At 36.8% G+C, this 18,737-nt stretch overlaps 1 protein-coding gene across 6 annotated transcripts in view; it reads left to right on the top strand.

Moving 5' to 3' along the window:
- Positions 1-18,737, top strand: part of FANCI (FA complementation group I) — a 77,020-nt gene that overhangs the window by 3,311 nt on the left and 54,972 nt on the right. For 4 of the 6 annotated variants that reach the window (XM_032620174.1, XM_032620184.1, XM_032620201.1 and 1 more), the window contains 4 exons: positions 5,826-5,898; positions 16,565-16,695; positions 17,137-17,293; positions 17,373-17,430. In XM_032620174.1, the coding sequence (XP_032476065.1) occupies positions 5,826-5,898; positions 16,565-16,695; positions 17,137-17,293; positions 17,373-17,430 (419 nt within the window). Of the gene's footprint in view, positions 1-5,825; positions 7,660-16,564; positions 16,696-17,136; positions 17,294-17,372; positions 17,431-18,737 lie in introns of all 6 variants that reach the window. The other 2 variants (XM_032620193.1, XM_032620210.1) reach the window with 2 other exon arrangements.

Here is an 18,737-nt window from a genome sequence, read left to right as displayed (position 1 = left end):
ACCACCAGGGAAACCCCTACAACTGTATAATATTTAAATGACATTTATGCAACCGTATAAGCAAATTAGTACACTTTTTAGTTCTTAGAACAATCCTATTTGAAAGCAATATCCAGACTGTAGTTATTGATGTGAGACATTAGATTTGCCTGTTGATGCTTCATTTGTGTTTTTCCCTAAAGAAGATAAGTTCATAAGTAGTAAGATATTTTGAAATTATTAGTAAAAGTGAAAACCAACCAATTTACATTGTGTCTTCACTATAAGTATATGATTATAAAATGGGACAATAATTACCTTCTATGTTAGGCTTTCTAATCTTTCTCTCCTGATATACTTCTCCTTATTCCATTATAAATGATCTCAGCTTATTCAGATCCCTACATGGAAAATAATCCCTCCTTAAAATTAACCTTAAACATTAGTATATATGTATAGACAAATTAAGACTTTGAGTATTATTATTATTTTTTTAATTTCTTTAATGTTATATCTATTTATTTTTGGCTGCATTGGGTCTTCGTTGCTGCGCATGGGCTTTCTCTAGCTGCGGTGAGTAGGGGCTATTCTTTTTTGTTTTGTTTTGTTTTGTTTTTGCGGTACGCGGGCCTCTCACCGTTGTGGCCTCTCCCGTTGCGGAGCACAGGCCCAGCGGCCATGGCTCACGGGCCTAGCTGCTCCGCGGCACGTGGGATCTTCCCGGACCGGGGCACGAACCTGTGTCCCCTGCGTCAGCAGGCAGACTCTCAACCACTGCGCCACCAGGGAAGCCCTGGGGGGCTACTCTTTGTTGCGGTGCACGGTCTTCTCATTGCGGTGGCTTCTCTTGTTGCGGAGCACGGGCTTTAGGCGCGCGGGATTGGTAGCTGTGGCTCACAGGCTCTAGAGCACAGGCTCAGTAGTTGTGGCGCATGGACTTAGTTGCTCCACAGCATGTGGGATCTTCCTGGACCAGGGATCAAACCCATGTCCCCTGCATTGGCAGGCGGATTCTTAACCACTGCGCCACCAGGGAAGCCCCGAGTGTTATGTTTTTTTTTTTTTTTTTTTATGCGTTACGCGGGCCTCTCACTGTTGTGGCCTCTCCCGTTGCGGAGGACAGGCTCCGGACGCGCAGGCCCAGCGGCCATGGCTCACGGGCCCAGCCGCTCCGCGGCACGCGGGATCCTCCCAGACCGGGGCACGAACCCGCGTCCCCTGCATCGGCAGGCGGACTCCCAACCACTGCGCCACCAGGGAAGCCCTCGAGTGTTATGTTTTTAAGGAACTTTTTATGTGCTAGTTTTTGTGGTCATTGAAGCTAGGTGCATCTCAATCTTTGTTACCTTATGCTAACTGGGAATTGATATAGGGATGTGCTCTCATTTTTTTTTCTTTGAAATTATCCAGAAATTGCTTTTTGTGGCACTTTTTAAGACAGCCTTTGCATGAGTTGAGAGTTGAATCGTCCTATAGACAAGTTAAAATTTGGTTGAAACCTGCTTTCTATTTATTTATTTACTTAGAATTTTTATCTTACCTGCTTCCAAAAGGAATTTGAGGCGGCTTTAACATTACACTATAAAATAAGTAAAAAATAAGAACTAGAACAAAACCCATGATAGATGCTATGAATTACTTCTCTGATTCATGCTTATCACAAAAAGAATTCCTATCTTGGTTTTTGTGAGGATGAAATGAGATACTGTATGCATCTAACATCTAATAGACCCTCAATAGGCATCCAGTAGATGCTGAATAAATATTAGAAAAGGTCCTTCAGCTCTTCCTATTTTAAGTTTCTTCGCCAACATGAACACAGTCCTCTGAACATTTCTGTTTTGTTAACATTACCTTTACAAGTTTTGTACCTCGAACACAGGGCTCCACGTGTTCTACCACTAGAGTAGAGGGGCACTAATATTTCCCTAATTCTTCCATTAATGCAGAGTCAACTTTTTGGCAGCAATATCATATTACTGTCTCATTGCTCTTACAAGCAACTAAAAACCCCAAGTCATTTTTGCATATAGGCTAAATTTCCTTCATCTCCGAACTTCAATAGTTAGTTCTTAGAACCCACATTAAAATTTTTATTTTAAATCTGTTACTTATCTTTTTAGATTAATTTGATTTCACTCCATCAAGATCTTCTTGTTGTATCCTGATTCTGTTGACCATTGTATTAATCATCATTTTATATCCTCTATAAATTTGATAAGCATTCCAGCAATATATGCATTCAGTCCATTTGATAAAAATGTCCATAGAAGATGTGCTTAAGAGTACAAAATTATAAAACACATAAGTCCATGACAAGGAAGACTGACCTATCCAGCAGTGGGAAAATTTACATTCAAAGATTTAGAGAGAATAGAGGAATCTAAAAGGGACTGCTAGAATAAAAGTAGAAGTTAATAAAGTGGAGAACAGTAGATCAAATTAATACATAAAAATCCTGGTTCTTTGAAAAATAGACAAAACTATTAACTAATCAAGAAAACAATGGAGTAAGCACAGATATACTAAATAAGAAATGACATGGGGGAAATAACTATTCATATAGAGAAAAATCTCAAAAAATACTAAGAGACTACTCTATATATCTACTACAAATAAATTTGAAAATGTAGATGCAATGGATAATTTCTTAGGAACATACAGTTTAATTAAATTGACCCAATTTGAGATGGAAAGCTTAACCAGATCAATTTCTATAAAAGAAAAAAAGAGTTATCAAGCAATTACTTGACACAAAAATACCAGGCCCAGAAGTTTCATAGGAAACGTCTACCAAATCTTTAGAGATCAGAGGTAAGAGATAGTCCCGTTGCCACATAAATTGCTTTAGAGTATATATAATACATAAGAAAAAATGTGCATATATAAGGAAAACTTCCAAGTGCTTTTTATAAAGTATAACATTGATACCCCAAACCTGATAAAGACAGCTTGAAGGGGCTTCCGTTGGTCAAATCTGAACATTGAAATAATCAAGTTCAGTTATGAATTATAAACCACTGAAAAATATAGAAATTTGTGAGTCTGTATTGATAATAAATGATAATAAATGATAATAAATAAATAACTCTGCTTACCACAGAGTTAGAAAATCATCATTTGGCAACCATCATGATAAAGATTGGATCAGGCAGGAAGCATCAGTGGATGCTAAATCCAGGAAGAATTTTTTAACTCTTTATTTTGAATTGATTTTAGACTTACAGAAAAGTTGTAAAAATAATAGAGTTTCCATCTATCCCTCTCTATTGGTGTCTCTTTTTTCTTTACATTTTCTCCCTGGATGATCTTACATGTTCTCACTGAGCTCCACTTTGGCATATTCAGTTATCGATTTGACATCTCCACTTGGATATCTTAAGAGTAACAGTTCTGAGCGCCACATCAGATCTGCTGAATCAAAAACTGCAGGTGGAGTTCTCTGTTTTAACAAGCCCTCTGGATGATTTAGATGCTTGCTTAATCCGAAATTTTCACCATATCTGTAAATGGTGCCACCATCTACCCAGTTAGTTGCTTAAGCCAGAAATTTGAGTCCTCCTTGATTTCTTCTTTTCCTTCATCACCACACCCATTTCACGTCTAAAGCCTGAGGAAGTCTGTCTTAGTCCATTCAGGCTGCTGTAACAAAATACGGTAGACTGGGTGACTTCTAACAACAAACATTTATTTCTCATAGTTCTGGACACTGGAAATCCTAGATGATGGTGCCAGTGTGGTCGAGTGAGGGCCCTCTTCTGGGTTGCAGACTTCGCATTATACCCTCATATGGTAGAAGCAGCCTGGGGGCTCTGTGGGATCTCTTATAAGAGCACTAATCCCATTCATGGGAGTTCCACCCTCATACCTAATCACCTCCCAAAGGCCCCACCTCCATATACCATAACATTGGGTATTAGGATTCTAACACGTGAATTTTGGGGGGACATAAACATTCAGACCATAGCGAAGTCCTACTGATCAAGCTCCCAAATATATCTTCAGTCTACGGATCTTCCCCAAATTTTGATGGGGTTACATCCCAATAAACCCATTTTAAGTTGAAAATATTCTAAGTCAGAAATGCATTTAATACACCTAACCTACCAAACATCCTAGCTTAGCCTAGCCTTACCTTAAACGTGCCAAGAATGCTTACATTAGCCTACAGTTGGGCAAAATCATCTAACACAAAGCCCATTTTACAATAAAGTGTTGAACATCTCATGTAATTTATTGAATACTGTACTGAGAGTGAAAAACAGAATGGTTGCGTGGGTACAGAATGGTGTATCGGTTGTTTATCCTTGTGATCCTGCAGCTGATTGCTAGCCCAGGAAAAGATAAAAATTCGAAATACAGTATCTACTGAATGCCTGTCACTTTTGCCCCATTGTAAAGTTGAAAAATTGTAAGTTGAACTGTTATAAGTTCAGGGCCATCTGTACTTTTCTTCATCTTACAAAGTACTACAAACTGAGTACCTTAAACAATAGACAGTTATTTTTAAAGTTGTAGGAACTAGAAGTCCAGGATCACGGTGTTGGCATTGTTGGTTCCTGCTGAGGGCTGTGATCATCTGTTCCGTGCGTCTAGCCTAGCTTCTGGTGGTTTGCTGACGATCTTTAGCATTCCTTGCCTTGTGTCACCCATGGTCTCTGCCTTCACTTTCACACAGCATTCTCGTTGTGTATGTGTTTCTGTCCAAATTTCCCCTTTTTCTAAGGACATTAGTCATACTGGATTAGGGCCTACCCATATGACCTCAGCGTAACTAATTACACCTACAATGACCCTATTTCCAAATAAGATCACATTCTGAGATGCTGGGGGTTAGAGCTTAAACATGAATTTTGGAGGGGAACACAGTTCAACTCAGGACATCTCCCCTGCTATTACCTTGCTGTAGGCCACTATCATCTCTCATTTGATCACTGATAACAGTCTCCTAACAGATGTCCCTATTTCACTCTTAAACCCTCCCACAACCTATTTTCTACAAAAGGAATAAGACTGATTTTAAAAAAAAAAAAATCTATATATCACTCTCCTCTTTTCTCGTTAGTTACTTCTATTGCATTTAGAGAAAATCTAAGCTTCCTATCATGGCCTACAAGATTCTTATTATCTGGTTCTTGCCCATCTCTCCAAATTCATCTTGTGCCACTCTTTTCTTACTACTCTTCAGTCAAATTGGTCTTTTTTTTTTTTTTTTCAGGCCATCCAATATGCCAAACTCTTTGCTCTCTCAGGGCCTTTGCACATAACAATACCTTTATCTGAAGTGTTCTTCTTTCTTCCCTTTGCATAACTAGCTCTTTCTCATACTCCAAGTCTCTAAAGAAGTGTCACCTACCTCAGAGAAGCTGACTACCCTAGCTGAAGTTGCTTCCCTTTCCTCAATTATTGTCTCAGTCTTTTGTTTCTGTTACAAATTTTTTTTCTGATTTTTTTTTTTTCTTGTCGTCCTTTTCCCTCCTGCTCTACTGTAAACTGAGTCAGATTATCATGTTCATCCTTGTATCCCTAATGCCTAGGAAGAAGAACATGTTCAAAGAGAATTTGCTGAATGAATGTATATCCCCAAGAACATAGCTTGATACCTAGTGCTGATTAAATACTTAATAAACGTTTGTAGAATGAATGTATGAATAAATTTCAGTCTTGACAACCCAGCATCATGTTAAGATCTACCCTGCTATATGTAAATAAATATATTATTTGTGATACCTGGAGTCTCTGAAGGATATGAACTTGACAGATGTGTGTTTTTCATACAGGGAGTTTAGGTCATTCAGGTAGGGAAATTGTTGCCAGGGACTTGTAGCTTTTTCTTTTCTTTGCAGCTGGCTAATCTCCTTCAGAATCAGGCAGTGAAAGGAAAAGCTGCTGGAGCACTCCTGAGAGCCATCTTCAAAGGTAATAATAATGCCACTTCTATCTCTCTGGATTCATTGGTATATTTGTTTACTTTGGGTGCATATTGCTACTTTTCTTACTGTTTGATGCCCCACTGAGACTTTTCTGTTTTGGGGATTTTACAGAATCAACTAAAGCAGCAGTCTCCTGTCTTGTGGACTTAAATAATTTTGCTAAAGGGGGTTGAAGTGGCTACCTGAGATTGTATTGCTGGTTTTGGAGCCTGTAAAGGATGCACGTCATAAAATCCGCTTTGATTTATTTGTGCTTTTAAAATTGTGGAGAAGAGGACTTCCCTGGTGGTCCAGTGGTTAAGACTCCGTGCTTCCACTGCAGGGGGCCCGGGTTCTGTCCCTGGTCGGGGAAGTTCCGCATGCCCTGCGGTGTAGCCAAAAGAAAAATTGTGGAGAAGAGAGCAGCAATGTTTAATAGTTAATCTGTGCTTAACAAAAGAGGCTAGGGTGCTCTGAGTTTTAATGAAATGGAGTATCTTAGGTGACTTATGTAGAGATTCTTAATTCCCAGTGGGGCATATTTTTATTCCATGTCTTGAACAAGGGCCAGTTCTACATTGTTGCTGGTTGTGACTCATAGTTGTTTTATAAATTGTAGTAGAATAAAATTCTACAAGCAAAAATTAAAAGTTGCTTTACACTCTTAGCAGGTTATTTTAACTTGCTTTATTTTTCTTACCCCCTCAAGTAAATTGTGTCTCTCCTTGCAAGGGTTCAAAAACACATCTTCCTGTGCATGAAAAAAAAATTTTTTTTTGACTCTTTATTGGAGTATAATTACTTTACAATGGTGTGTTAGTTTCTGCTTTCTAACAAAGTGAATCAGTTATACATATGTTCCCATATCTCTTCCCTCTTGCATCTCCCTCCCTCCCACCCTCCCTATCCCACCCCTCTAGGTGGCCACAAAGAACTGAACTGATCTCCCTGTGCTATGCGGCTGCTTCCCACTAGCTATCTGTTTTACGTTTGGTAGTGTATATATGTCCATGCCACTCTCTCGCTTTGTCACAGCTTACCCTTCCCCCTCCCCATATCCTCAAGTCCATTCTCTAGTAGGTCTGTGTCTTTATTCCTGTCTTACCCCTAGGTTCTTCATGACTTTTTTTTTCTTAGATTCCATATATATGTGTTAGCATACGGTATTTGTCTTTCTCTTTCTGACTTACTTCACTCTGTATGACAGACTCTAGGTCCATCCACCTCACTACAAATAACTCAAATTTCGTTTCTTTTATGGCTGAGTAATATTCCATTTTATATATGTGCCACATCTTTACCCATTCATCCGATAATGGACATTTAGGTTGCTTCCATCTCCTGGCTATTGTAAATAGAGCTGCAATGAACATTTTGGTACATGACTCTTTCTGAATTATGGTTTTCTCAGGGTATATGCCCAGTAGTGGGATTGCTAGGTCATATGGTAGTTCTATTTGTAGTTTTTTAAGGAACCTCCATACTGTTCTCCATAGTGGCTGTACTAATTCACATTCCCACCAGCAGTGCAAGAGTGTTCCCTTTTCTCCACACCCTCTCCAGCATTTATTGTTTGTAGATATTGTTTGTTTGTTTTTGTTTTTGTTTTGTTTTGTTGTACATGGGCCTCTCACTGTTGTGGCCTCTCCTATTGTGGAGCAACAGGCGCCGGACGCGCAGGCTCAGCGGCCATGGCTCACAGGCGCAGCCGCTCCGTGACATGTGGGATCCTCCCGGACCGGGGCACGAACCCACATCCCCTGCATCGGTAGGTGGGCTCTCAACCACTGCGCCACCAGGGAAGCCCCATGTTTGTAGATTTTTTGATGATGGCCATTCTGACCAGTGTGAGGTGATACCTCATTGTAGTTTTGATTTGCATTTCTCTAATGATAAATGATGTTGAGCATTCTTTCATGTGTTTGTTGGCAATCTGTATATCTTCTTTGGAGAAATGTCTGTTCAGGTCTTCTGCCCATTTTTGGATTGGGTTGTGTCTTTTTGTTATTGAGCTGCATGAGCTGCTTGTAAATTTTGGAGATTAATCCTTTGTCAGTTGCTTCATTTGCAAATATTTTCTCCCATTCTGAGGGTTGTCTGTTGGTCTTGTTTATGGTTTCCTTTGCTGTGCAAAAGCTTTTAAGTTTCATTAGGTCCCATTTGTTTATTTTTGTTTTTATTTCCATTTCTCTAGGAGGTAAAAATTTTTTTAATTGGTTAAAAATTGGAAACTTGCTAAATGACTGTTTTGTAGAAATATCAGAGAAAAGGAAATAATGAAAGATCAAAAGCAGCTGTCAATACATGCTAAGTGACAGTAATAAGAATAAGTGGAAGAAATAAGAGTAATTTCTTTCTTGGGTAGACATACCTGGAACAGATTATCATGGCTCCCACTTCTGTAAATAACCTTATTTTTACCTTATATAAAAACATAGATTTGGAAATCCTAGTTTAAAAGTAGCATGAATTACCAAGTATATATGGACACTACCTCATAATCATTTTAATCCTGTTAAATCAATGGTGTAAACCAATAGTTAGCTAATGATGACATTTTAGAAAATTGAGATATAATCCACATACTAAAAAATTCACCCTTTTAAAGTGTACATTTTTTGTTGAGATATAATTGACATTGTACAATTCACCACTTAAAATAATGCATTTCAGTGGCTTTTAGTATATTCACAGAGTTGCACATCTATCACCACAATTTTCAAGAATTTTTATTACCCCTAAGAGAAACTTTGCATCCCTTAGCTATTGCTTCCCTAAACTTCTGATCCATGTCAGCCCTAAGAAACCACTCATCTACTTTCTGTCTATAGGTTTGCCTATTCTGGATATTTCATATAAGTGGAATCATACAATATGTGGTCCTTTGTGACTGGCTTTCACTTACCATAAGGTTACTAAGATTCATCCATGTTGTATCCTGTATCAGTATTTCATTCCTTTTTATTGGTGAATAATATTCCATTATATGAATATATCATACTTGTCCATTCATGAGTTGGTGGACAATTAGGTTGTCTACACTTTTGAGCAATTATGAATACTGCTACAAGTTTTTGTGTAGACATATTTTCATTTCTCTTTAGTAAATAAGAGTAGAATTGCTGGATCATACGGTAACTCTATGTTTAACTGTTTGGGGACTGCCAAACTGTTTTCCAAAGCTGCTACATCATTTTACATTCCCACCAGTACTGAAATAAGGATGCCCATTTCCCACATCCTCTGTCAACACTTGTTATTGTCTTTTTCATTCTAGCCATTCTAGTGAGTGTGAAGTGGTATCTCATTGTGGGTTTGATTTTCATTTCCCTGATGGCTAATGATGTTGCATATCTTTTCTTGTGCTTACTGGCCATTTGTATATCTTCTTTGGAGAAATGTCTGTTCAAATCCTTTGACCTTTTAAAAATTGGGTTGTCTTTTTATTACTGAGTTCTAATATTACTTTAAATATTCTGGATACAAGTCCCTTATTAGATATATGATTCACAAAATTTTTTTCCCATTCTGGTTGTCTTTGCACTTTTTTGATGGTATCCTTTGATGCACAAAATTTAAAATTTTGATGCCTAATACTTAATTTTTTTGTAGCTTGCGCTTTTAGTTTTATATCTAAGAAGTCATTGCTTAATCCAAAGTCACAAAGATTTATACCTGTGTTTTCTTTTCAAAGTTTTATAGCTTTAGCTTTTAAATTTAGATTTTTGATCCATTTTTAGTTAATTTTTGTATATGGTGTGAGGTAGGAGTCCAGCTTCATCTTTCCCCATTTTCAATAGCACCCTTATTGAAAATCAGTTGCCCATAAATGTGACGGTTTCTTTTTGGACTCACAGTTGTATTCCCTTGATCTAGGTGTCTCTCCTTATGTCAATACCACACTGTCCTGATTAGAAGAGCTTTGTAGTAAGCTTTAAAATTGGGAAGTGTGAGTCCTCTAACCTTTTTTTTTTTTTTTTTTTAGGATTAGTTTTGATATTCTGGGTTCCTTGAGTTTCCATATGACAAGATTAGCTTGTCAATTTCTGCAAGAATGGAAGCTGGGGTTCTGGTAGTGATTTTGTTGACTCTATATATGAATTTGAAAAGTATTGCTATCTTAATATGTCTTCCATTAATGAACATGGAATATCTTTCCATTTACTTAGGTCCTCTTTCATTTCTTTCAACAGTATTTTGTACTTTTCAGAGTACAAGTCTTACACTACTTTTATTTGTACTTTTCAGAGTACAAGTCTTACACTACTTTTATTAATTTATTCCTGAGTATTTTATTCTTTTTGGTGTGATTGTAAATGGGATCGTTTTCTTAATTTAATGTTCTCAGTGTTCATTGCTAGTGTATAGAAATGCAATAGACTTTTGTATATTGATCTCATATCTTGCTACCTTCCTGTACTTGTTTATTAGTGCTAGCAGTTTCTTCTTTGTGGATTCCTTATAAACAAGATTATGTCATCTGTGAATAGACACTTTATTTCTATTTCAATCTAGATGCCTTTTGTTATTTTTCTTACCTAATTACCCCAGTTGGAACCCTCAGTAGAATAGAATTGGTGAGAGTAAACATCCTTCTCTTGTTCCTGATCTCAGGGAAATCTTTCAGTTTTATATTATTGAGTGTGATGGTAGCTGTGGGCTTTTCATGGATGCCCTTTATCAGGTTAAGGAAGTTCCCTTCTATTCTTAGTTTGTTGAGTGTTTTTTATCATGAAAAGGTATTGGAATTTTCAAATGCTTTTTCTGTGTCTACTGAGGTGATCATGTGGTTTTTATCCTTTATTTCTATGGTATATTATATTGATTTTCATACATTTGAACTACTCTTGTATTCTTGGGTTAAATCCAATTTGGTTATAGAGTATAATCCTTTTTAAAATGTTGCTGGGTTCAGTTTGCTAGTATTTTGTTGAGGATTTTTGCATCTGTAGTCACAAGGGATACTGTTCATAGTTTTCTTAGGATGTCTTTGTCTGGTTTAGGTATGAAGATAACAGTGGCCTTGTAGAATGAGTTGGGAAATGTTTCCTCCTCCTCTTTTTTTTGGAAGAGTTTGTGAAGGATTGCAGTTAATTCTTTACATGTTTCATGAATTCACCAAGGAAGCCATCTGGTTTTGGGCTTTTCTTTGTAGAGGAGTTTTGATTGCTAATTCAGTCTCTTTATTTATAGGTCTGTTGTGGTTTTCTATTGTCTTTTTTAGTCAGCTTTGATACTTTGTGTCTTTATAACAATTTATCCATTTCATATAAGTTTTGTAATTTATTGGTATACAGTTACTCATTGTATTACCTTATTCTTTTTATTTCTGTAAGATTGGTAGTAATGCCCCTCTTTCATTCCTGATTTTAGTAATTTGATTCTTCTCCCTTTTTTTCTTGGTCAGTCTGAAGATTTTTCAATTTTGTTGATCTTTTCAAAGAATAAGCTTTGGTTTTCTTGATTTTTCTCTATTCTTCTATTCTCTTTTATTTATGTCTGATTTTACTTTTATATTCTTTTCACTTGCTTTGAGTTTAGTTTTGTCTTTTTATAATTTCTTATGGTGGAAGATTGGGTTATTGATTTGAGATCTTATTTTTTAATATAGGTATTTACAACTATAGATTTCATTCTAAGCACTACTTTAGCTGTATCCAATAGCTTTTGGAATATTGTGTTTTTATTTTCATTCATCTCAAGGTATTTTTCTAATTTCTCTGTGCTTTCTTCTTTGACCCAGTGGTATTTAAGATTATGTTAATTTCCACATATTTGTCAATTTTCCAGATTCCTTCTGGTATTGATTTCTAGTTTCATTCCACTGTGGTCACAGAACATAAATGATATGATTATAATCCTTTTAAATTTATTGAGAATTTTTTTATGGCCTAATGTGTGGTTTATCCTGGAGAATGCTCCATGTGCACTTGTGAAGAATGTGTCTTCTGTTGTGTGTAGTGTTCTATATAGATGTTTGTTAGATCTGGTGTGTTCAAGTCTATTTCCTTGTTGATCTTCTAATTGTTCTGTTGATTATTGGAAGTGGCGTGTTGAAGTCTCCAACTATTGTTGAATTGTCTATTTCACCCTTCAGTTCTGTTAGTTTTTGCTTTGTGTATTTTGGAACTCTTTTGTTAGGTGCTTATATGTTTATAATTGTTATGCCTTGATTCTTTTATCATTATAAAATGCCCTTTTTTGTCTTTAATAGTAATTTTTGTCTTAAAGTCTACTTTTTTCTGTTATTTTTAGAGCTACTTCAGCCCTCTTTGGTTACTGTTTTCATGGTATATCTTTTCTAAACAATTTGTATCTTTGAATCTAAATTGTGTCTCTGATTGACAGCACATAATTGGATTTTAAAAAATCTGTTCTGCCAATCTTTGCCCTTTTTTAAAATAAATCTATTTATTTTATTTATTTTCGGCTGTGTTGGGTCTTCGTTGCTGTGCGCAGGCTTTCTCTAGTTGCAGTGAGCAGGGGCTACTCTTCGTTTTGCACGCGTTTCTCATTGTGGTGGCTTCTCTTGTTGCGGAGCATGGGCCTTAGGCGCACGGGCTTCAGTAGTTGTGGCTTGTGGGCTTAGTTGCTCTGCGGCATGTGGGATCTTCCCGGACCAGGGATTGAACCCATGTCTCCTGCACTGGCAAGCAGCTTCTTAACCACTGCTCCACCAGAGAAGTCCCAATCTTTGCCTTTTGATTGGAGTATCTAATCCCTTTACATTTACCATAATTGCTAAAAAAGTAGGATTGATATCTGCTGTTTTGCTCTTTGTTTTCTTTACGTCGTGTCTTTTTGTTCCTCTGTTAATACCTTGTGTGTTATATGTTAAGTAGGTGTTTTCTAGTGTACCATTTTAATTCCTTTGTAATCTTTTTCACTAATTTTTTCAGTTACTTTCTTAGTGCTTGCCTTGGCGATTAGAACTGACATCTTAACACATTATTGACTGGAGACATATCAATACATTTTTAGAGAGTGCTACAATTAACATCACCATGAGAAGTTGTTAGAGCTTAAAATTGATCAAGGGTTCATTATACAACTTATGATTGTCATTATCATTCACATTTTGCTCCGTTTGGTTTTTGCTTCAATCTTGTGTATATTATAAATGTAAAATTTTCAAAAGTGACACATCATGAAATTTTGAGTGAAAAATTTTTTGGTGAATTTTATGCAGATACTTTCTATGATTGTCCAAGTGACATATATACTAGTGTCTCAGAAGATGATAGTTCTTCAGAATATAATTCTGATTCAGACGATGTATTAGACCAACAAAGAGACAAAAAACCTTAGTGATTGATTCTGAAACAGAAAGTGAAAATGAAATTCATGGTGCAGGAGAAAGCTCCTTTGCTTCTATAGAAGGGTGGCTTGAAGACAACATTTTACAAAAATTAGAAGACTTTACAGGTGTGTCAGGTCTAACTATTGAATGTAATAACCCACAAAGTGTTAGTGAAATAACAGAATTAATTTTTTGGCCGGCCAAAATAAAAATCACCGGCCACATGCATTAGTTTCTGCAAAAATTCCCCTGGGCAATAATGAGTTAATTTATAACAATCTAGTTCAGATTAATACCAGCTTAGATTTAATAGTTATAAAACTTTGCTCTACATATAGCTTCATTCTCCCCTTTCCTCCTCTGTGCTATTATTGTCCTATAAATTACATCTTTACACATTTATTCCCACCAATGCAGATTTATAATTGTTGTTTTATGCAGGTGTCTTATAAATCAGATAGGAGAGAAAATAATTACAAAGCACATTTATACTGTCTTTCATATTTTCCTATGTAGTTACCTTTACTGATGTTCTCTATTTCATGTGGATTCAGATTCTGTCTGGTGTCCTTTCATTCCAGCCTGAAAGACTCCCTTTAGCATTAGGGCAGGTCTTCTGGCAGCAAATTCTCTTTTGTTTATCTGGGAATGTCTTAATTTCTCCATTTTGGAGGGATAGTTTTTCTGGCTATAGAGTTCTTGGTTGACAGTTTTGGAGGGATAGTTTTTCTGGCTATAGAGTTCTTGGTTGACAGTTTTGGAGGGATAGTTTTTCTGGCTGTTGAGTTCTTTCAGTACTTTGACTATGTTATCCCATTTCCTTCTGCCCTTCAGTGATTTTTTAAAATGAGAAATCAGCTGTTAATCGTATTGAGTACTCCTTTTACCAGATGAGTTGCTTGTCTCTTGTTGCTTTCAATATTCTCTTCTTGTCTTTAACTTTTTTATTTAACTGTACAGTTCAGTGGCACTAAATGCAATAATTGCTCTATCTAGAACTTCCAGTATTATGTTGAATAGAAGTGGAAAAAGTGGGCATCCTTGTATTTTTCCTATCTTACGGAAAAGTTTTCAATCTTCACTTATTGAGTATGATGTTAAGTGTGGGTTTTTCACATATGGTTTTTTTTATGATGAGGCATCTTTGATTTTGATAGTTTGCTATGGTATGTCTAAATGTGGATCTCTTGGGTTTATCCTCTTTGGAGTTCTTTGAGCTTCTTGAATGTGGGTTTTGTTTGTTTGCTTTGTTTTTTTGGCTGCACTGTGCAGCTTGTGGAATATTAGTTCCCTGACCAGGGATTGAACCTGGGCCCTCGGCAGTGAAAGCATGGATTCCTAACCTCTGGACTGCCAGGGAATTCACTGAATGTGTAGATTAGTGTTCTCATTAAAATTGGGAAGTTTTTGGCCATTACTTCTTTTTTCTCCTTTCTCTCTTTCCTTTCCTTCTGGGACTTTCAGTATGTCTATGTTGGTATTCATGACGGGATCCCGCAGGTCTCTGAAGCTCTGATCATTTTTCTTTTTCTTTCTGTCCCTGAGACTGGATAATCTCAATTGCTCTATCTTCAAGTTCTCTGATTCTTTTTTCTGCCATATCAGATCTCCTGTTGAGCCCCTCTAGTGGACTCTTCAGTTCAATTATTGTACTTTTTAATTCCAGAATTTTTGTTTGGTTCTTTTTATAATTTCTGTCTCTTTATTGATATTCTCTATTTGGTGAGACATCATTCTTATATTTTCCTTTAGTTCTTTAGACATGGTTTCCTTTTGTTCTTTGAACATATTTAAAATAGCTGATTTCAGTCTTTGTCTAGTAAATCTAATATCTGGGCGCTCTCAGGGGTGGTTTCTATTGATTCCTTTTTTTCCTTTGTATGGACCATGCTCTTGTTTCCCTGTATGTTTTTTATTTTTTTGTTCCTGAAAACTGGACATTTTAAATGATATTTTGTGGGAATTCTGGAAATCAGATACCATCCCCCTCCCCCAGATCTGTTGTTGCTGTTGTGGTGTTGCTTTTGTTTTTATAGTTGTTCTTCTGAACTAATTTTGTGAAATATGTATTGTTTGTTGTGTATGGGCACTGTTCTATGTGGCCCCTGAAGTCTCTGTTTGGTTAGCTTTGTGGTCAGCTAATGATTTGGCAAGGATTTCCTTTAAAATGCCTGGAACCAGTGAGTTTCCCAGCCTTTGCTGAGGGACCCTGTGCATGTCAGATGCACACCTCCAGTTCTCAGGCAGGTAGCTTATAACTCCTCCTTAGCCCTTCTGCTTGTGTAGAGCCTCAGGATCATCCAGAGGTGAGAGATTAGGGTCCTCTTGGGTGTTGCCTGGCCATACACACAGCCCTTCCCATGTGCACAACCCTAAGTATTTTCATGGCTTCCTAGGTTCCCAGGAATATGTCAGAATGTTTCAGAGTCCCCTCTGCACCTTTCTCCAGGCTTATATTTTAAGTTCTTTGGTCAGCTTGTTGCATGCCCAACTGTTATTGCTATCCAGGCAGCTGAAAAAGTAATCACTTGCAACTGGTTTAGACAAATGCCCCTGGTAAAAGATTGCACTGGGCGAGTTCTAAGTCAGGTCAAGTAAAGACAAGTCTTGAGAGTGAAAATTTCTAAGGAATAGCCAGACAGGTCAAATAATGACAGTTATCTGGGAATTGGGCTTTGGTGGAACTCCAGTTATATTCTGTCCCCTCCAGAGGCTGCTAGACTGGTGGCTTGTACCATGAGTGTGAACTGTTGGTTTTAAAGACTACTGGACTGGTGGGGGGTAGGGGTTAGGAGGTGGAATGAGGGCATGTTGAAACACAACAGAGCCTGCTATTCTCACTTAGATTCAGCTGTTTATCTTAAATAAACTCTCCCTGGATTGTTGCAAGTCTGGTTAATTTCCAGAATCCTGAACAAGTTGGTTTTCACTGTTTTTGTTAGTGTTCTAGTTGCTTTTATGGAGGACAGCATTTTCCAAGGTCTTTATTACTCTACATTCCTGCTGACATCAATCAGTGATGATGTTTTGAAGTGAAGTATGTTAAAGGCACTTAATTTGGGTTACTGGATCCCAGAAAAGCTCTAAAGTATATTAGAAGGTGTTCCTTCTTCTGCACTATAAAATTATTTAAAAAATTAATGACATGGGTGGAAGTAGAAAAGGTAATGTTTCAGTTTTCTGTCTAAATTAAATACTTTTTCAAAGCTCCTAAATATTGCTGTTCTAAACACCATAGTAATAAGTAGTTTGATAATTCTGTTTCTATATTCAACTACAAAGCTGTTTTGTTTTTCCTGTTTACCCTTCAACCTTGTAAGAATTCTGCCTTTTTTCTTTCTTTGTTTCTGTACCACCTGTTTAAAACAATAAGGTTTCCCCTGTTCTGAAGAAGCTGGAGCTCTTAGGAGACTTAAGATATACAGTTGTTGTGTCCAATTGTTGGAATCAGGGGATTTGCAGAAAGAAGTAGCATCTGAAATCATAGGATTACTAATGCTGGAGGTGAGATGGAAAACAAAAACTTTTTTGGTTTTGGGTGGATTTTGGGGGGTTTGTAATTTGTTGAGGGAGGGAAAACTTAAGTGTGCCAAACCTACCATAGCTCCTATTTATGAATAAGAACTACTGTTATAAAACAAAATAGTTGATGGAAGAGCCATAAACCATTTAGATGTTTACGTTATATTTCTGGTATCATGGACATGTATCTCTTTGAAGAGTTGGCGTATTTGAAAACATCAGGGAACTGGTGGAAGATCCTGATCTATGAAATCCTTTACAATTATGTTTATACCAGAGCAGAATGATTCCCTGAATCACTTATAGGACCAGTTCTAGGTTTCAATGCCAGTTCTATTAATTCAGCAAAAGAGTATTTCTTAGACAGAGATATCGAACATTTAGATTTCTGCTTAACATTTTTTTAATCCCATCAACTTTTAGGTTCACAATTTTCCAGGAGCATTATTGGTTGAATTAGCCAGTGAGTTTGTTGATGCTGTCAAACAGGGCAACCTAACGAATGGAAAATCTTTGGAGCTATTACCCATCATTTTCACTGCCCTTGCTACCAAAAAGGAGAATCTAGCTTATGGAAAAGGTAATTTTCTTCCAATCTTAGTGGCTTTTACTCTCTTCACTGAATTAAATTTATTCCTCAGTGTATTTTGCATTTCTAGGTGAACTAAGTGGGGAAGAATGTAAGAAGCAGTTGATTAACACCCTCTGTTCTGGCAGGTGAGTCTTTCTTATTAATGTGTAGAACTTTCTCAGGACTACAAGTGACCAAAAAAAGAATTATCATTTATTTTAGGAATTTATACCACTCAAGTTTTTAGCCCATTTTGGTTTATGGTCTACCATTATAAAACCATTTAGTCTGTGATGAATTTTTGAGAGAGATTATTTACTGTATTCTCTGTTCTAAGACTATACATATAGTTTCTGTTTACTTGACTCCCCATCTTAACACAGCAGTTTATCCCTATAGCAGTATTTGGAGTCCCAAGGTCCTTAAGGCTGGAAAGTCACCCTACCACTATCTTTTATATTTTTTTGAGGGAGTGAGATGTATAAGTGATGTTGTATCTTTAAACCAGAAATATGAGAATCTACCCTAAGGAGAAATTGCAACATATAAGAAAATCTTCATACATGAACATTTCAACACAGAAATTTGTGACCAACTTAAGCATACAATAATGGAGATATGTAAGTTATGGTATGTAAGCTATGTATCAATAAGTTAAGGTAGACCCATTCCATGTAACTTATAGCCATTAAAAATGAAGTATATAAAGACATACATCAAAGATGAAAAATTCTTACTAGTAAGAAATCCTTAATACATATATATTTTTTTAATTAATTATTTTTGGCTACATTGGGTCTTTGTTGCTGTGTGTGGGCTTTCTCTAGTTGTGGTGAGCAGGGGCTACTCTTTGTTGCGGTGTGCGGGCTTCTCATTGCGGTGGCTTCTCTTGTTGCGGAGCAAGGGCTCTAGGCACACAGGCTTCAGTAGTTGTGGCTCGCAGGCTCTAGAGCACAGGCTCAGGAGTTGTGGCGCACGGGCTTAGTTGCTCTGCAGCATGTGGGATCTTCCTGGACCAGGGCTCGAACCCATGTCCCCTGAATTGGCAGGCGGATTCCTAACCTCTGCGCCACCAGGGAAGTCCCTTACAGAAATAATTTTAGGCATGAATCAGCACATGTATATTTATCCATTTATTTGTTTTTAATTACACAAAAGAGTTTATTCATTACATTGTAATATACCTTTGATTTTTCATTTAACACATCTGTTCATGTCAGCATATACCACTTTACATCATTCTTTTTAATAGTTCCATAGTATTCTGTTATAATATTTGGCTAGTGTCCAATTGTTAGATTATTTGTTTTTTGCCGATAAATAATATTTGGCTATTTGGTTTTTTGCTATTATAAAAAGTGTTGGAATTAACATCCTTATATGTCTAGGTGACCTTTTATAAGCATGTACATAGGATATATTTCTAATAGTAAGTTGGGTGGGTCTTTGGTTA

The sequence above is a fragment of the Phocoena sinus genome, chromosome 2, assembly GCF_008692025.1.
Source record: "Phocoena sinus isolate mPhoSin1 chromosome 2, mPhoSin1.pri, whole genome shotgun sequence".
NCBI lineage: Eukaryota > Metazoa > Chordata > Mammalia > Artiodactyla > Phocoenidae > Phocoena > Phocoena sinus.
This window is presented reverse-complemented; position numbering and strand designations above follow the sequence as displayed.